This window comes from Drosophila montana, unplaced genomic scaffold (assembly GCF_035044405.1).
Source record: "Drosophila montana isolate Dmon_TW-CO22-7 unplaced genomic scaffold, ASM3504440v1 contig_2668_1, whole genome shotgun sequence".
In the NCBI taxonomy this organism is placed as follows: Eukaryota; Metazoa; Arthropoda; class Insecta; order Diptera; family Drosophilidae; genus Drosophila; species Drosophila montana.
The window spans coordinates 529,933-549,871 of record NW_026997535.1 but is presented as its reverse complement, the minus strand read 5'-3'; the positions used below and the strand labels follow the sequence as shown (position 1 = coordinate 549,871).

The 19,939-nt window shown below is 45.1% G+C and overlaps 2 protein-coding genes and 1 long non-coding RNA gene across 3 annotated transcripts in view; 2 read left to right on the top strand and 1 right to left on the bottom strand.

Moving 5' to 3' along the window:
• The window catches only part of LOC135429573 (uncharacterized), a 62,458-nt gene that overhangs the window by 25,188 nt on the left and 17,331 nt on the right, over nt 1-19,939 (bottom strand). Inside the window, exon 2 of the long non-coding RNA XR_010436426.1 lies at nt 5,104-5,167. This is a non-coding gene — a long non-coding RNA (uncharacterized LOC135429573). The remainder of the gene's footprint in view (nt 1-5,103; nt 5,168-19,939) is intronic.
• LOC135429553 (uncharacterized) lies at nt 10,835-12,357 on the top strand. Its single transcript, XM_064683877.1, has 3 exons — nt 10,835-11,205; nt 11,268-11,459; nt 11,525-12,357. The coding sequence occupies exon 3, from the start codon at nt 11,624-11,626 to the stop codon at nt 12,278-12,280; it is 657 nt and encodes a 218-aa protein (XP_064539947.1). The 5' UTR covers nt 10,835-11,205; nt 11,268-11,459; nt 11,525-11,623; the 3' UTR covers nt 12,281-12,357.
• LOC135429551 (probable histone-lysine N-methyltransferase CG1716) lies at nt 12,687-19,414 on the top strand. The gene is made up of 4 exons (XM_064683876.1): nt 12,687-17,551; nt 17,626-18,590; nt 18,651-18,795; nt 18,850-19,414. The coding sequence occupies exons 1-4, from the start codon at nt 12,782-12,784 to the stop codon at nt 19,009-19,011; spliced, it is 6,042 nt and encodes a 2,013-aa protein (XP_064539946.1). The 5' UTR covers nt 12,687-12,781; the 3' UTR covers nt 19,012-19,414.

Below are 19,939 nucleotides of genomic sequence, written 5' to 3'. Positions count from 1 at the left end.
GTGGACCCGGGTCTGCAGGTGGTCGTCGTACAACTCTATTTTTTATTTTGTCGCGTTCGCTGAAGTCTTTGCAGCGGTGGTCGCTCGTTTATAAGCCTGGCCAAGCTGCTTGGCTTTGGCAGCGGCATTTGGCTTTGTCGGCCCGCTTTTCCAGCGTATTTCCATTGGAAAGCCCCGGCAGGCAGCAGCAGGCAGCAGCAGGCAGCGGCAGGCACCGGGCAGCAGGCAGCATAGAATGAATGCATCGCATACTCGCAGATAGCACTCGGCTATTGTATCTGTATCTGTATCTGTATCTCGATCGTCGTCGTGGGGCGTGTGGCGTGCGTCCATTGGCTTTTTGCGGCATTTTATGCGGCTTTTGGTATGTTCATTGTGAATTTATTGTAGGTGATTTTATCGCTCAAACAAATGTTGCATTTTACAAGTGCTTCAAGTGGTTGTTGCCAACGTTTGCTAAAGACGGCGCTTATTAATGAGCTAGAGCTAGAGCACAGGCTAAAGCTGGAGCTGGAACCGGAGCTGGAGCGGCGACTAGATCTGGATCTGGCGCTGGCGCTCGCTAGTTGCACGCAGCGGGTGCTTGGCAACTAAGCAACTGGGAAACTGGCCTCTTGGGCAGTGGGAGTTGGAAGTTGGGTATTGGGAATTTGGTGGGCTGCGCCCGTGTCTAATCGCAGCACATTGAGTGGGTTGTCCCGACTTGTGGCCTGTCGATAGGCCAGCTGCTCTATTGGCCAATTTCAGCTGTTACTTTTGGCCAAACAAATTGGAATAATCATTCCTTTGGACTCTACAAGCGTCACAGCCAGACTCTATACATTTTCAGCACAATTAATTTCAAATTAAGCCTCCAGCTCGTTCGTGTTGAAATTTATGAAAATTGCCCAAAAATTGCTCGCGTCGATTCGATTCGATTCGATTCGATCGACGAAACCGAAACCATGACGAGCCCAAGCCACAGCATTATTTATAGAATATTGGCATTATAGAAACCCAAGACATATATGCCTATAGCTATGCAATATCGTTACTTTTGTTGGGCTCAGCAATGACAGCTCCAATTTAGGCGCCAGGCGCTGCCTGTAACTCGATTATAAAACCAAATTATTTATTTTTCTTGAGTTCTTTGGCAAAACAAAGTCTTAAGAATTTGAATAGCATTCATGATACAATTAGTTAAGACTTTTTTATTGAAACCGGGTTCAAATTCGCAGAGTGAAAAGATCTTAGACGAAGTCCCATCGATAGATAATCGGATTTGGTAACATATTTGTATACCCCCGTAGAAGGTATTATAATTTTGTCATGAATTGTGTAGCGCATAGAAGAAGGATTTATATTATAGATTAGCATCAACAGCCGAGTTGATATATCTTTGTCCGTCCATCTGTCTCTCCGTCCGTCCGTCTTTCGGTCTCTCCGTCCGTCTGTCCGTTTCTATGCGAACTAGTCTCTCAGTTTTAAAACCATCGTCTCTCTGTTAGAGGCAGTACATATGTCGGGGGAACCGGATCTGGAGCTCGATTGGACCACTATATCACATTGCTGCCATAGAAGCGAGTGGTCGAAAAGTGGATTCTTGTGTGGAAAACTATTCTGTTATCAAGATATGTAGACCCAACTCGGCAATTATTAGCTCCACTATACTCCTTACACATAGGGAAAAATCTATCAACATCGGACTACTATATCATATAGCTGTCATTGGAAAAATCATTGGAAAAGTTGATTCTTGTATAGTTTCAAGATATCAATCTCGGCAATTACTATTTAAACTGTGCTCGTTATATATAAGCCAAATCTTATCAAGATCGCACTACTATTTCATAAAGCTTTATATAAAAAATGGTCGAAAATTGAGTTTTTTGTTGGAAAAAAATTCTGTTTACCAAGAAATTTTCTGTTCTCACATAATTGAATTTGTTGTGATTTTACTAAAAACACAATTAAGCTCGTCTTCAATATTCAATATTCTACTCGATTCGTCAGCTGTGGAGAAACACCAAAGTTTAAAAATAGATAAATTGTGTTTTTTATATAATGAAAAGACCTGGCACCAAAATTCAAGGTCTAGTGCCAATTTCAAAAGTAAAGTGATAACTAGTTAGCTAAATTCTGTACTTATTAAAACAATAACAATTTCCTTTAATATTTTCTTTTCAAATATTATTCTTGTAATTTTCTATTTGAATATTATACTTTATAAAAACCGAATTAATCATTCTAATTCTGGAGCTTTTAAAGGTTTAAAGAATTCCCATAATAAGTGCTTTTATAATTATTACTATCAATTATAAGGTATTCATTAATGATTTTCATATAACCATATTATATATTATACACAAGCCCAATTCAATTTCCTTTATTATTATATTTTTGCAAATATTTCAAATATTATTCTCGTCACTTTCTATTTGAGTATAATTCACAAAATAAATGCCTTTAATATTGTTAATGTTTTCTATGTACCTATAATTTATAATACACAAGCCCAATCCATTTTAATTTTAAAATAATAACAATTTCACTTATTATATTTTCAAATATTAGTCCTTTAATTTTCTGCTTAAATATTATACTTCATAAAAACCCCATTAATCATATAGATATCCATAAAAAACCAAATTTAGCTAAAGTAAAAGGTAAGTCTGATTTAAATAATTCACATTTGTTATTATTATTAATTATTAATTCATGTTTAATTTTCCTCTTGTTATAATATTTTGTTCATCTTCAATCTATCTATTATTTCAAATCTATCTCTATTGTCACTTGACTTAGTGTTACATCAAGTTATATATTCCACATAAAGCTAGTTTTGACATCATTTGAAAATAGATTCGATTTTTTCAAGCAGTTTAGGGTAGTGGCAACTCCTTGTTGAACTTTGAATTAACGATAAGTGCCCATGAGCAGGCCGCTTGTTTTCCAATTACGGCCATCAATCATTTTGACGGACAAAAACAACACAGAAATCAATAGCATTAGTAATAGAAATTCTGAGGGGCCGTAAAAACGCACGCAAAGGGCCAAAGGACTTGGCCAGAGCTGGTGCTGGAAGCAGGCACACCTGCGTCTATTAAGGCTAATCAATGTTTAACACACACACACACAGACGGGGCCAAACATCAATCAATTGATTGACCAGGTCAACCTTTGCCACGAAGGTGATTAGAACAGCGCGATGCGCTGTCCATTTGCTAGTGGTTTGACAAGTGGGCGCAGGCTCTGGCGCAGACGGGGGAAGTGGGGAGTGGGCAAATTGCTGTCACAAGCGCCAAATTATGCGCTTGCTCCAGTGTCTGGGACTTAATCGAAGACAAACATCTAATTGACATAAAGCCGACATGGTAAACGACGCAAATCCAGCCAAATAGTTGGCCACTAAATGAAGACTCCAAGCGAAGAGCCGCAGAGGCAGAGGCGGCCAGACTGCCGGCGCGTATCTAACATCTATTGGCGATATTTATGGCAATGGTTCAAGAGTTCAAAATGCAACCAGTTGGGCTGCCAGTTGGAAGTGCAGTTTAATCAAGGCTTAGGCGATGCTCAGGCGACTATTAATTAGCGGCTTACAAGTCTTTGCTTGTGGCAACTTCATTGATGGCGCGGGCGGCGCCTGTGGCAAGTTGTGCGTACAACTTGCAACTTGCTGTGCTGCATGGTGCTGCATGGTGAAAGGGGCTGCCTAGAAGCATTTGCCCTCGAGCAGACGGTGACGACCATCAAACAAAACACCTGATGGCCAGCGCACAATAAACGCTTGAAAGAGGTCGACATTTTGCCAACACTCGCGGTCATAAAGCAAGCAATTTAAGGTGAAAGGTGCTCAGCTGGCAAACTTGAAGAGTTGCAGACATGACGACATGACGACATGAATACATGAACACATGAAGACATATGCCGAGAAGCCAGAAAAAGAAAAAATGTCTGAAAATGGCTTGGCTATAATTAATTTGCTGTTGTTGCTGCCGCTGCCGCTGCAGTTGCTGCTGCTGCTGCTGCAGTTGCTGGCAGTCAAAATCGAAAAGTCACTTATGACTGACACTTTGCATATGAGGCGGCAACGTCTGCCGCCTCCTCCAAGCTGAACATCAAGTTGAAGATGAAGATGACGACCCAGACATGCAGTGACTTATGATTTACCTTCTTAACTCAACTCAAGCTCAAGCTCGAGCTCGAGCTTAGCTCCAACTTGGCTCACGTTGATTTCGCGTGATTTAAGCCAACAAATGTTTGCAGAAAAAGTTATGAGCATTTGATTTACGATGTGCTGGCCAAATGCTGCCTGCAACGGGCCGCATGCAACGTGCAGCGTGCAACTGACCATAGTGCCTCCTACCGCTCAGCCTGGGCGTGCGCTGATGGATTTGTCAAGTTTGTGGGTCAAGCAGCGCGTTAGGCGCTTCAACTCTCTGCTTTTTACTATATGCTTATATATATACATATATATATATGTTCTTGCTGAATTTCCGCCAGACGATGATTACTCAAAATCACAGCTATAGCTGACTTCATGTCCGCATTGCATTTGCCCCGTGTGAACCCTGCTCAGCCGGCGACTAATTGCGGCAAATGCGGCAGCAACATAAAAAATTAACTTTTTTATATCATGGCAGAGGGTATTAAATTTGTTCAGCATACATACATATATTTTTGATCAATATCTGTTAACTGTATCTAAAGCTATCTTCCTAAAGCCGTGCAGAGATATCACTTTGGGTGCAAGTCGTATTACTATACTATACTATGTATATACTATATTACTATATCATATAGGAAAGATTAGTCAAAATTAGTCAAACTTGGTATTTACGATCATGCTCTTTACTTATGAACCAAACCATATCCACATTGAACTTCTATGTCACAAAGCTTTATAGAAAGAAACGCTCTTAAACTAAGTTTTTGTATGATAATTTCTGTTTTTCAAGATAATTTAATAATTTTAATTTCAAAATACTATATCATATGACTCATATTACGTCATATCGGTCGGCATTAAAGCTTTTTCAGCCTTATGTCTGCAAGGGTATTCAATCTTCGGCATGCCGAAGACATATGCTCTTTCTTGTTTTTAGTATTTAAAGTGGGACTTACATGCTTGGATTTAAAGTTTATAGCTATTTCAGCGACTAGTTGTGTGAAAGTGTAGGATAGTTAGCTGTAAATAGAGTAAAATTTGCGTAGATTAACATTTATTTTTAAATTAATTTGATTTACATACAAAAAAGCCTTAACATGTTTTTACCGGCAACATCTAAAGCAGCTGTTAGTGAAAGCCGCGCTGTTAACTAACTGTTAACTCCTATCGAAGTGTAATGTTAGCAAGTCCTACTTTGTGTTTAACCAACAAAACTTTCTTCAAACATTGCCCCAATCGCCAAAACCGAATCTATTTATAATAAGAACTATGCTAAATCCCACAATCCTGAACCACATTCCATGCGGGCACACGCACACATCTGGATTTAGAGAGGCATGCGAGGCGTGGCCAGGACAATAAAAAGTCTTTTGTGGCTGGGCCCAAGTCAAATGGTTTTCGTAAAAGGCGCTGCCAGAAGGCGTTGAGTTGCCCTCATCATTAGGACAGCATTTCATCCAAAGCAATGCAAACATTGGCGATGACGTCACAATGTCGCAGCGTGTCATCGGCGAGACGAGAGTGTTGCGCGCTGCGGCCCAACCCCTAAACGAGGCGATTCCAGCCCAGCCCAGCCCAACCCCTGGCTCAAGCAGGCGCCAAGGACGAAAACAAGGAAGAAAAAAAAAAAAACTGCGCGAAAAACTGCAGCTGATTTTGCGCTAGCGGCATCGTGGGAATCTTTGAGCAGCAACCCTAGAGCTAGCTAGCTGGCAGCCGGCAGGGGCAACCCTTCGACTTGGCGTTGGACACAGCTGCAACACAGTGCCAACAATGCCAGAGAGATCTCCGCGTCCATAGCTGGTCAAGAGGCAATGGCAGCTGGCGGCGGCGCAGTACAGTCGAGCCATTGCATTTGGATTGATGATGGCCTAGGATGATTGGCTGGACGTTCCTGCTGCATATGTCACTGGGCGCAGGCGCTGGCGCAGATACAAATGTATCTGTAGCGGGAAATCAGTCCAATTAAAAATAATAAAGGCGAAACGCAGCTTGTTAGCGGTTAGCGGCTGCCAAGATGGCAGATTGCACCCAAAACAATAGGACTCCACTTTCAGCTCTAGGCGCGTGGGAAAGCAGCTCTCCAACGTCGCCAACGTCTCGGTCAGCCGATTGGGCCAGTTTTTGGGCCCACTGCACCTGCCGCGCCCCAAGCTCGGCACAACCATATTTGGTTTTACATATGCCAGACTCTGCAGAATCGTGATCAAATCAATGCCCGGCCATAAAATTGTGGAATTCTAACAGCAATTTGAGCGCAACACGAACACGCTATCGCGGGCCAGTTAAAGGGGCGAGGGGGGAGCGAGAGGTGGAATACGGCGCCTGACAATTCTATTTGGCACGAGCTCATTAAGCACCATTTATATGCAACATGAGCCATGACTGGACCAAAACTGCAGCCGATCTCGGACAGTCGACAGCGAAAACCTCTCCAACCTCTCGATGGCGAGTCAATGGCTTTTGCCTGGCCCGTTGACAAGTTGTTGACGCTGGCAAATGATTTACGGGCTCCAGTTGGCTCCCGGCCAGCAAAAGCTACAACAACAACAACAACCGCTTTCGGCCGCATGCCAAATTCAGCTAACAACGCACAACAAGTGCCAACACGTGGGCACTCGGCTGTCTACAAGGCGAGTGTTTGGCTTATGGATAAGCTGAAGAATTACGTTTGATCAGAACTTGGCACTAGGTTTACAAATAGATCCCTTGGAAAGCTAAGACTAACCAACTTTAACTATAGAATTTTCTGGCCTGCACTGGTATGTATTTTGATAAAATTATCTAGAATTAAAATTAATTAATTATCTTAGTATAAGAAAATTTAAACTACTTTATCAAATCTTTCTTTTAATATGCCTCATTGCGCTTTTTTTAGAATTGTGATATAAATCTTATCATATCTTATGGCAAATGTGCAATATATTTAGCTATAAGTGCATACCTAATCTAATTTCTAATTTCTTCTAATGCAGAGATAATTTAAGAATTTCCGAGATATGGAAAATAACAAATAAGTGGGCTGCAGGGCTTCACAAGAGGTTATAGAGTTGACAGCAAAGTATGCTTTAAACAGAAGCGAAAGCTTCTTGAAATAGCTATACAGACAATCCGCTCATTCTTCTTGTTTAGAGCTTGTTGTTGTTGTTCGTTTTGACCAGAATTGACTACAAGCCGCCCAGCTTATAATTTAGTTTTAATTTATTAAAAGAAGTTCTTAATACAAAAACTTAAGTTTCATCCAATCGTTTCTATGGCAGCTCTTGGATAAAGCTGTTTTTGGGGGAGTTAGGTTTTTCATAGAAAATATCTGTTCGAATTCGACTGAGTCTAAATCTAGATCTAGTCTAGTCTAATCAACAACGGACTACTATGGCAATAGCTTTCATGGAAACGATTGCTGAAAATTAAAGTTTTTGTATAAACAAATTTTTTATATAATATTTATTAGATAGGACCTTCTCTCTCTCTAAATTCAATAAACCTCTCATTACTATTTATAAGATATATCTCCCATAGGAACGATCGTTTGAAAATAAATGATAAAAAAAAGCCCACATTCAAATAGCTATCAGACTGACAGACTATCTTGCAAAGATATTGACAGAAAGATAACTCGACGGACAGAGCTTTAATGACTCAACGCATCGACCTGGTCAAGAATATATATACTTACCGGAATCGCAGATGTCTCTTTCAAGGCGTTATCCATTTAATGGCTAAATTATAATAACGCCAGTTAATGCCAACTTAATTGAGGATTAACGTATTCCCACATACCCGATTAGCATAGAGCGTGCATCGTTGATCAGCTGCCAAGACTGTCAACATTGTCTCTGGTGACGGGGCTTAATCGGCTGCATCAGAAGTGTGCCAGAGTTGGAGTTGGAGTTTGGGCTCAAGGATTTTGACAGCTAAGCTGACATGGCAAAAATGCATAACCGAGCAGCGGGCGAGGGACGGACGGGCCGACGGATCGACACAATATGACGGACTGCTACACGACACATGACTTGTCTATGGGCAACCAGGTGAATATGGCAAAGCTCAAATGCAATGAAACAATCAATCAAAGCGCTGAAAAGAGGCTTGTCCCGGGGCAGCAGCAGCTCTGAGCTGGAGCTGGGCATGCGAGCGGACCAGGACGGGGCGGGACTGGAGAGCGTAACGGTAACTCAAATGGCACAAAATCAAATTACCAGCAATGATTAATCAATCAACACACCGTCCGCCAGCAGCAGCAGCAGCGGCAGTTGGCCGCCACAGTAAAGCCTCCGCTCATTGCGATAGCCGGCACGATCGGGGGCCGCTGGCCTCGTCGCGATCTGGTTGCGGTTGTGGGTGTGTTTGTGTGTGTGACTGAGCCAGCTAGCCAGCCAACCAGCCAAGTGGGTGCGTTCTCACAGCTGGATGCCAATGCTGACAATCACGATCATACACTCATACACACACACACACACATACACACCTGCATTTGTGTAGACACCACGTGTGCGTTCCAGACAATTTCAAATCAATGCTGCAAGCTGCAGCAGGAGCTGCCGCGCTTGGCTGTGGCCTCTTCCCTAAATGGCCCGGCCTGGCCAGGTCGATCTGCGGTTCGATCGTGCCAAAAATGGGTTTGCAACTGGAATTCGCTTTTAGTCAAGCAACAAGCCCAAACGCGGCACCAACTGCGATTGCGATTGCGTCTGCGTCTGCAGCTACCAGCTACCAGCTCCCAGCTCCAAGCTCCATCTGCAGCCAACTTTGTGGCGCAGGTGGCGATTGGCAATTGGCAATTGCTGCCGCCAGCTGCACACGCGCTTGGTGTGAACAACTAGAAAGTTTTTCTTAATGCCACAAAACTTAAGAGCTCGCTCGTGAGAATCAGTCCGATGGCCGACTGCCGTAAAATTTATGGTTTGACTGGCCAAAATGAATGCACGGAGCCGATTCAATTTATGGCTGACTAATGAAAATTTGACAAATAGCAAATGGGCTGGCAATTTAATTCTAGCCAGGCCAATAACATTCATCATTGCGGCCAAACATTTCCGGGCATAGAAATTGATTGACAAGTCGAGGATCACAGTCCGTCCAGGCCCCACAGTCACAGACCAAATGGCAACGGCAGCCAAAACACGTCAGGTCCCAGATTGCAAGTTGCCAGCCCGCTGCCGATTTATGGCCGCCCAGCTACAAGCTCCGATACGGATGCCGCCAAGTCGTGACCCGCGTGCATTGAACCTTTTTTTTTTTTTGTCTTGTTGCTCTTTTCTGTCCGATCTTGTCTGGGCCCGAGCTGCGGCAACGTCACATATTGAAACGAAATAATGTGCCAGCACGAAATGCAATTTCCAAACAAGCAGCAAAAACTTATTGTGGGAGCCGCTTGAACATAATGAAGCCGTTGGTCATTGCCCAAAGGTTCAGGCTGTCAATCATAATTTGTGTGCTTTTAAAATGTGCTGCACTCGTTTTCCCACATTTTATGCCCCGCTGCATCGCTGCTCTGCTGCTATGCTGCTCTGCTGCACTCGCTGCCTTGCCCCTATTCCCGACTATCTGGGAAAATCACTGGCGTAACTGGAGGCTCGCTTGTTGCGCAACAATTACTCGCTTTTGGTTTGCCTCTCCAACCTTCATCCGCCGCAGTTAGCAGTTAGCCAATTGTCAGTTGGCAGTTGACTGCTTGCAACCGCCACGCATCCGATGCCGATGCAACACCTTCGCCCATCAACGCTGCGCGCTCCGCTGCACTCCCTCCCTGCCAAGGTGCAAGTGCGTACCCGAAGGGTTGGCTTGACTTTGAAATTGTTTCACGCTTGTTTTCGGTTACCCGAAACGGAACTGCGCAAGATTGGCCAAAAATGGGAACTCGTCTTTTGACCAATTTTCACACATTGTATGCGCAGCTGCTTAATAAATATTCAAGCAATATGTTAATTTTTTATGTTATAGAGCGGAAATTAAATTCAACAGTTTACGTTTTGCCCGCTCCATTGGACTGGGTTAACCATAGCTTAGTTTGTCAATTCAAATATACTAAGTCCTTGGATTTCATTTGACTGATTGATGGATAAACATGATGTAAATCATGAAAATATTTTCTTGTATACTTGACCACTAGATGTCGCCACTGTTGCAGCCAACTTCAGTTCATTTAAAAACTACTCAGACTTACGTGAAGTTGGCTGCATTTCAATTTTGAACTCAACGAATGCGCTAGCTTAACGAAATTGACTAAAATAGAAAATTTAACTTTTTCATTGCATACTTCGTGGCGCTTATGGTAAAGTCGATAAACGACATTTTTAGTTATTGAATAAGCGATTCAGATTGATTGATGTGTATATAAAATATATATATTTAATATATATCAATCAATAAATATATATAAATCTCAACGAAAATAATGATATCGATATTATAAATCGATTTAACGATACTAATATACACAATTTAACCGGAGTCATGTTTAAACGCATTGTGTATTCTATGACATTTTTAATTTTTTGTAAATAAAATATTTAATGGATTGAATTTTGAACACATATCGAAAAGATTGCCTCTCATTAAACATCAATAATGACGATTTCGATAGCATTGCGTGTGCTTAAATGAAATTTATCTGTACGGCAACGCCGGCAATATGCAATCGATATATCTATCGCTCGAAAGAGGTGGCAACGCAAGCAAACAATCGAAAAAGTATTGACTGTGTAAGAGAACATTAAAACAAATACAGGTTCTCATACAAATTTTAATTTGTAAATTAATTAGCTGTTATTGTTATTGAATCAATGTCAGAATCAACGTTTGACATAATACCGACGGTTCCCCGCGAAGACCTTTGTGCCCTGCAAACGGTTATATCGAAATTGGAAGACCATTTAAAAAGTACCAATGAAAAACTTGGGAATTTGCGGAAACTCATCAGAACCGAATCGAATCTTAAATCACGCAATATTTACTTGAGTAAAGTATATTCCATGGTGAAAGAGCAACACACAATACAAAGAATACTGGAAAGTTACAAAACAAAGTTAAAAGATTTGGAAGCCCGTAATAAACAGGTAGAAATGGGCACTGCATACATAGTACGTACTCCTCCAATATACAAATCGATCATTCACAGAAATCGGATGGAACGAATAATCAGCAGCATACTAAAAATGCAAAGCTCTTTGAACTCTTTCATAATTATGAGCCAATAGTAAGTAAAAAGTCACTTAAGCCCAAAGAATTGCTACAGTTATAATAATATTGTGTGTGTCTTTTAAAGGAAACAAGTTTTGAGAATAAGTCTGTTAAGACTTATGAGCCTTTAGTAAGTATAGAAAACTAAAATACAAAGAACTTGTAAAATTAACAAACTTTGTTACTTTCGAACAGGCTCATCCGAAAAAGCGCAAGTCTGGGGACGAAGAGAAAATTGTAGATCTTGAAGATGCCAAACCCAAGCCAATTGTCATTAATAACCATGGCGAGACGATGAAATTCCTAAAAGCTCATGTCAAGAAGCGCATAATAGAAGAGGAACAAAAACAAAAAGTAGAGTATACAATTCCTGTAATTCATATAGCAGAGGATACAGTTCCTGAAGTTCAGATATTGGAGGATACAGTTGGTAAAGCTCAAATGGCAGGGGAAACGAAGCATGTAGATGATGAAGTTCAAATGGCAGAGGAGCCAAAGCATGTTAATGATGAAGTTGAAATGGAGGAGAAACTGAAGCATGGAAATGATGAAGTTCAAATAGAGGAGAAACCGAAGCATGTAATTGGTGAAGTTCAGATGATGGAGGAACCGAAACATGAACAGGATGAAGTTCAAATGGTGGAGGAAACAAAGGATATGGATGCTGAAGCTCAAATGGTAGAGGCGCCAAAGCATATAGATGCTGAAGCTCAAATGGTGGAGGAACCAAAGGATACGAACATAAAATTAGGAGAGGAACATCAACAAACAAATAAAGAAGATGACATTGCAAACCCCATCACTATTAACAATCATGCCGAGGCGATGCAATGTTTAAATGTCCTGCAAGAATATGCCATGTTGAATGAGAATTATCGAGCTATTGGACTTTTAACGGAAACGGAAAAAGCATTCAAAAGTCCGCCTAACCTTTCCGACTTTGAGCTGTAGCAATCGTGATATGTATATAGGCATGTAAATATAAGTGTAATATAATTAAGTCAAGCAATAAATCGGGTCAGAATTAATTCAAGGTGTGTTTAATATAATATGAATTGAATACAATTAGTTAAATGTAATGTTTAAATATATATTTACATTATATTTACCGCTGAAGCTCATTTGTTGTCACAATCAGCAGTGTTACCAGCTGTTCGCTACATACCAATTGTGAATGTGCGTCAGCTGAGATTTTGCAAGTCAAAGTGGTGACTTTGGTGTTTTTTAGTACATTTACGTTATTGAATAAAATGGTCACCCGCGCAACATTACTATAAACAAATCCTGAAAATTCGACATTTCTGCAAATATGTGAGTATCCATCGGTCTGCACAGCAAATTCACAGTTAATTATTTTATTTTTATGTAAAAAGGAAGCAAATTTCGCATTTATCGCAGTAAACGTGAATTGAATACATTTGCATGCTGCCAATTAGTGCGTAGACAAATTAAATGGACAAGTTAACATCAGACGAAACTGCGAAGCAGCCGGCGCTACGCAAACGACTCGGCCGGCCGCCCAAGGTCAATGCACAAGAGTCTGAACCAAATGAGGAAATGGAATCGCTAGCCGAGGAGCGCACCTCGTCGACATCGCCAACAAATTGCCGGCGCAGCACGCGCAAGAAAATCATTAAATTTGATGTGCTCGATGTGCTCAACAAAAGCCGCAAGACGCACAAAATACAAATTGAGGCACGCATCGATTCTAATGCACCAACACCAACGTCCCAGCTGGCAGCGAGTGCGTCGTCAGTGTCAGCGCCAATAATCGATGTTAATCGTTTAATTGCGCCGCGTCCGCCGCCGCTGCTGCCTGCGGTGCCACTTTTGCCGACGCTGGACATATTCACCAAGCCGAAGCCAATGCCAAGCTTGATTGTTGCTCAGGTGAGCAGCGATAGAACAAGTTCTGCCAATCCGCCGCCACAGCAGCAGCAGCAACAGCCTCTGCGCAAACGTGGACGGCCCCGCAAAGCACAATTCACAGACAATCCAACTGGTGGCGGTTGCTCGAAACTGGACACCAGCTTGCCCAATTCTGTCCCGAACTTGCCTGGCAGCTTGGAGCTAGCTGAAGCCGCCTCTGACTCTGATGAGTCGCTAAAGGGTTTCCCACCCTTGGCTGTGGAGGATGCAGCTAATGCTGCACAAATACCGCAGGATGACACAGTGTTAGATACAACAATTGATGTAGTTGAGACTGAGATCATAACTGTGCCGTGTGATGAAGATTCGGATTCACAAATTATATTTGTGGATATTGAGACGACAAAAGCTGAATCGGATATAGCAGAAGAAGCAGAATTTGAGAACCCAACCAACACATCTGACGATACGCGCATTTTCAAGCTTATCTTTCCAAAGGAAGAGCAACTGCAGCAGGAACAAGCAGATGTGAAGCCTGTGGCCCAGCAACTATGCGATGATGAGCAGCTTTGTGAACCGCCAGCCGGGCCTAATGAGGATGAAAAACTGCATGAGCTAAGAAAGAAAACGGAATCGGAACTACTGGCTGAAGTGCTCAGCGAGCCAGCAGAGCTCTGGTTTACCGAAGATGACGATAAGGATGAAGAACAGCAACAAGTGCAGATGCTCCAGGAACAGCAGCAACAGCAGTCAAATAACAAGCCGAAGCTCGAAACTGAACTAGCTAGTGAGTTGCCCAGTGCAGGTTCTATTGGAGATCTGAACCTAAAGAAGCAGGAGAAGTGTAGCAACACAGAGCCGAAGCTAAGCACTGACGCAGCTGAGCTGAGCAAGCTACCCCGTCCAGGCTCTATTGAAGATTTGCAACCAAAGGACAAGCCGCAGCAATGCAGCAGTCCTAAGCAGGTTAAGGAAGAGTTCCAGATGGCTGTGGAGCTAAGGAAGGAGCTGTCATTACCAAATTCTTCAGCTCCGCAGCACAAAAGCGATGAGACAAAAACTTCCACTGCGTCAGAGTCGAAGGCGGGCACAATCCCTATTGCTGCTGTGAAGCCAGACGACAAGAGCAAGATCATGGAGCCCACTCCGCAGCCGGCGTACAAAGCCGTAGCACATTTCGAATTAGAATCTCTCAGGCGCGCGGCCAAAGCAACGGGCATAGAATTGAAGCTGCCCGTGACTATGGAGAAACTTCTGAATGCCAACCCAATATCAGAGCCTTTAAAGGCTGAAATTAAGAAGCAGCCAGGTTTAGGCAGGACTGAAACGCCGCCAGCTCTGTCCTGGCAACTGGCCAAGCTTAAGGATGTGCCGGCGCAGGTTGACTTGCCTGTAAAGCAGCTGCAGGTTGACTTGCCTGTAAAGCAGCCGCAGGTTGACTTGCCTGTAAAGCAGCAGCAGCCGTTGGCAGACAAACCCGCTGAGGAAAAAGCTGCTCGACAGCTTTGGTCAGGTCCTTCAGAAGCAGCCACAGCAGCAGCTCTCCCAATACCCAAGACAGCCAAAACCGCTGCTGAGGAACCAAAGCCGGATTTGGCCATCACAAAGTCAACTGCTAGTGAAAAGAAAAAAACAAGTGACAGTCCCAAGCCGGAGAAGCCCTCGTCCTCTTCCTCCTCCTCCTCCTCCTCCTCGGCAAACACAACTTTTGTAGAGTGCGATGCGCTGTTTAAGGTCTTGGACAAAGCCCATGCCCAGATGCGGCACGAAGAGAAGGCAAAAAAAAAGAAGTCTAAGCAGTCAAGCAAGAAGCAATCATCGGAACAGACGCAGGGACGCACCACGCCGCTGGCCCGTGCCAAAAAGCAGGCGCCAAAGGAGAGCACACGTCGCAATACCATTTCCGAGGAACGGCACGAGGAAGACAAGCTGCAGTTGACCAATAAGCGTCGCAACTCCGTGCATCCTTTCAAGGCAACGCTGAGTCCAGAGCGCGCCTCCGAGGCAGAGTCCAAGCCTAGCAGTAGCAGCAGCGGAAGCAACAAGAAGTCAGCCCAAAGGAAGCCGTCGCGCAAAGCAGCAACAGCAAAACAGCTGCCCATCAGCCAGGACTCGCTGGACTCCAGCTCGAGCTCGTCGACAAAAGCTAGCGAACTGCCTGGCCGCAGCCTGCCAACGCCAACTGCTGAGCTAGAGGCATCCAATCCGTTGCACGACATAGCCAAGTTCATTGAGGATGGCGTCAAGCTGCTCGAGCGCGACTACAAGCTGGAGGATGAACAGCAGCAGCAAGAGCAGCAGCAGCAGACACAGCCACAGTTACAGGAAGAGATAACTGAAGATGAGTTTGCCCAGCGTGTGGCCAATCTGGAGACACCAGCCAACACGCCAGCTCCTTCACCCGTGGGCAGCACTGAGGATCTGTCCTCGGGCGTGCGCCGTTCGCATCGCATCAAACAGAAACCACAAGGCGCGAAGGCTAGTTTGGGGCGTGGCAGCAGCAGTCAAACGCCCGCGATTAGCATGGAACAACAGCTAGCCGAGCTGTCACAGATTGAGACTATCAACGAGCAGTTCCTACGCAACGAAGGACTCCACACATTCCAAACGCTGCGCGACAATTATTATCGTTGTGCGCGGCAGGTGAGCAAGGAGAACGCAGAAATGCAATGCGATTGCTTTGTCACCGGCGACGAGGAGGGACTGGGACAACTGCGCTGCGGCGATGGCTGCATCAATCGCATGCTCATGATTGAATGTGGCCCACTGTGCACCTACGGCGAGCGCTGCACGAACAAACGCTTCCAGCAGCATCAGGGCTGGCCCTGTCGCGTCTTTCGCACCGAGAAGAAGGGCTGCGGTATTACTGCCGAGCTGCAAATACCGCCCGGCGAGTTCATCATGGAGTACGTGGGCGAGGTGATTGACAGCGAGGAGTTTGAGCGTCGCCAGCATCTGTACTCGGAGGATCGCAATCGGCACTATTATTTTATGGCGCTGCGCGGCGAGGCTATCATCGATGCGACCACCAAGGGCAACATCTCGCGGTACATCAATCACAGCTGTGATCCGAATGCGGAGACGCAGAAGTGGACGGTGAACGGTGAGCTGCGCATTGGTTTCTTCAGCGTGAAGACCATCCTGCCCGGCGAGGAGATCACCTTTGATTACCAATATCAGCGCTACGGACGCGATGCCCAGCGCTGCTACTGCGAGTCGGCCAATTGTCGTGGCTGGATTGGCAACGAGCCCGAGTCGGATGAGGGCGAGCAGCTCGATACGGAGAGCGATAGTGAGCCGGAGTCACTGGTCGAGGAGCTGCGACTGGAGCAGCAGGAGCTGAAGGCCAAAACGCCCAGAAGCGGCAAGTCGAGAAAGCAGCTCAAGTTGCCGACGGCGCGCAAGCAGCGCAAAGAGCAGCCAAAGGCCAAGGATCGCGAATACAAGGCGGGACGTTGGCTGCGTCCATCGGGCGGCGCCAGCGGCGAGAAGTCGGCAATACGCAAGCCCGACCAGCTGGAGGACCCGGATGTGCTTGAACAGCTAACGCTGCTCGGCCGCAGCGGCCTCAAGAACCAGCTGGACACGTTGCGTCTATCGCGTTGCATGGTACGTGCCAAGCTGCTGCAGTCTCGCCTCCAGCTGCTGGGCGTGCTCACCCGTGGCGAGCTGCCATGTCGTCGGCTCTTCCTCGACTACCATGGCCTGCGTCTGCTGCATGCCTGGATCAGCGAGAGTGGCAGCGACAAGCAGCTGCGCCTAGCACTGCTTGAGGCGTTGGAGTCGCTGCCCATACCCAACAGAACCATGCTGAATGACAGTCGCGTCTATCAGAGCGTGCAACTATGGAGCAGCCAGTTGGCACAGCCAGCTGAGATGCCAACGGAGCCGTTGGTGCCACCAGAACCGAATACGGAGGAGGACGAGTCACTGCGTCAGCGCATCGCGGCGCTGCTCCAAAAATGGAATGGCTTGCCCGAAATCTTTCGCATACCCAAACGCGAACGCATCGAACAGATGAAAGAGCACGAACGCGAGGCGGATCGACAGCAGCAGGTGCATCACACAGTCACCGCACTGGAGGACAGCAACAGCGCCTCCTCCGTGCTAAACAGCGATCGCTACCGGCAGGATCGTTTCCGGCGCGACACCAGCAGCCGCTACGAAAAGTCCAAGCCGCCGACTCGGATGAGCGGCAACAATACCATCTGCACAATCACCACACAGCCCAAGGAATGGCAGGGCACCATAGAGAGCGCCAGTGGCAGTAAATCTGAGAGTCGTAGACGTTCCGACTTCGATCCACGTCGAACCATAACCAAGGAGATGCGGCGTTCGCTATTCGAGAGAAAGGTAAGTGAAGGACAACAACAAGAACAACAACAACCCCAGATCTCAGAGTATTCACCCAACTTATCACAATGCAGGTGGCCCAGGACGAGGCGGAGAAGCGTGTTGGCAGTGAGGATTGGCGCGAGCACGAGCAGCGCTGTGAATATTTTGGCGCAGATCTCAACACAGATCCCAAGCTGCTGCCATTTTACCAGAACACAGAGACCAACGAATGGTTCAACAGCGAGGATGCGCCTGTGCCAGTGCCGTTGCGCTGCGGCGATGCCGCTGAGCCGCCCTCCCCAGAACATGAAGATGATGTGGAATATAAGCTGCCCGCTGGCGTCGATCCGTTGCCGCCCTCCTGGCACTGGAGCCTAACACCCGAGGGTGATATTTATTATTACAATTTGCGTGATCGGATTCCACAGTGGGAGCCACCGAATGCTGAACAGCGTTTGCAACAGCTGGTAGAGGAATCACCGGAGAAGGAGCTGGCAACGGATGAGGCTGCCAATTCGGCCGATCTGATCAACATTGATATTGACTATGTGGGCAGCCTCAGCGCCAAATCTCTGGCGCAGTACATTGAGGTCAAGATACGCGAACGACGCGAGCTGCGACGCAGTCGCCTCGTCTCTGTGCGCGTAATAAGTCCGCGTCGCGAGGAGGATCGCCTCTACAATCAGCTGGAGTCGCGCAAGTACAAGGAGAACAAGGAGAAAATACGCCGTCGCAAAGAGATCTATCGACGCACACGCAATGAGGCAAATAGCATTCCACCACCAGCTGGAGAGTCGAGTGATTCACTGCCCATTCATGGCTATCTATACTCCTCGGATGAGGAGGCGGTCGCCGATGGCGCGGGCAGTGTACCGCTAGCTGATTCTACTGCCGATGGCGAAAAGGAATTGTCGGAGACAGTGAATCGTCGGCGTCAATCTCGACCAACCTCGCCACAATCCACTAGTTCGACAGACACAGAAACGTTGCCAAGCGCAAAGCGCAAGCTGCCCCTGACGGAGGGCCAAAAGAAGCATCGGGACAGCAAGCGGAAGACGTAAGCCTGGCCTGGACCACACCACGACTGAATTCTAACCTCCCCTTTGAATAATTTTAGCATGTTAACCGGACGCGATGCCAGTGACAAGTTTCACTTTGAGATAAGCGGTCACGTGGCCGAGTTTTTGCGTCCCTATCGCCAGGATACCTGCCAGCTGGGCCGCATTACAAGCGATGAGGACTATAAGTTTCTTATTAAGAGGGTAAATTTGATAGGCTATACTCTATTGGAATTAAATAACACAATATCCTTGCAGTTGAGCCACCACATAACCACCAAGGAGATGCGCTACTGCGACATGACCGGCAATCCGTTGGCCTGCACGGAATCGGTTAAACATAAGTCCTATGAGTTTATCAAACAATATATGCGCAAAAAGGGGCCCGTTTACAAAAAACCAGTCGACAAGCCCGACTAATGACTAGTTCTTAAACACAACATTTTTTCCTTAAAACTTCGGGCAGCTAAACAACGTCATAAATAGAATACGTATATCACTCTGAAAGTTGTATACAATATTAAGTTTTGTTTTTAAGAATCATTTTACCTCAAGTTGGGTAATGCAACTTTAAATTCTTAATTTAAGCACATATGAAATGTAATCGAATGCATGATTTTTTTTTTTTAATTTTCCTTTGTTATTGTGTGCCAAAACAAATACATTTTTAATTGGTGCCAATTATATGGCCATTCAGATATTATTTAGTGCATCTATAAAATATGTGTTTATTGTTCTGTCTGTTATCGCTTTTCTCTCTCCCCGGCGCTCTGTAATGAGCTTATTCTCGCAACTCAATAAAAAAATACACGAAAATCGTAAAGCATTAATTGAATTCGTGAAAACCGCATAGAAAGGCCATGTTTGAAAGAGCGTGTAGGGTATCTCCTACTCGAGCTATAAGCTATATGAAACTCTGGCGAACGCTACACGCAATTTTTTAAGGTAGTGAAATTATTCCATAATTTGGGGTCTTGATAAACTTAAAAAGAGGCAATCTGAGTTAATGGGGCTATCGGACATGTATTTGATTAAGAAATTAGGTATTTGCTTAAACTAAATAGTTGCCTTCATTCTAAAATTAAATTAATAACTGCCTGACCTATTTTTCGCGCTTTCTTTAATTATTTGTGCACCGACACAAGAATGATTAAAATGCATTTGATATTTAAGTAAGACCTGCCCTTTTTTGCCGCCCACATTCGCGGTGCCGCTCACTAGATTCGTTTGCTCCCACTAAAAATAGCTACAAAGGCACACACACACACACGCGCACTTCCGATCGCAATAACAGAGAGCGGCAGAGAGCGCGCAGAGCAGAGCGCTCTCCCACTCTCCGTAAACAAGT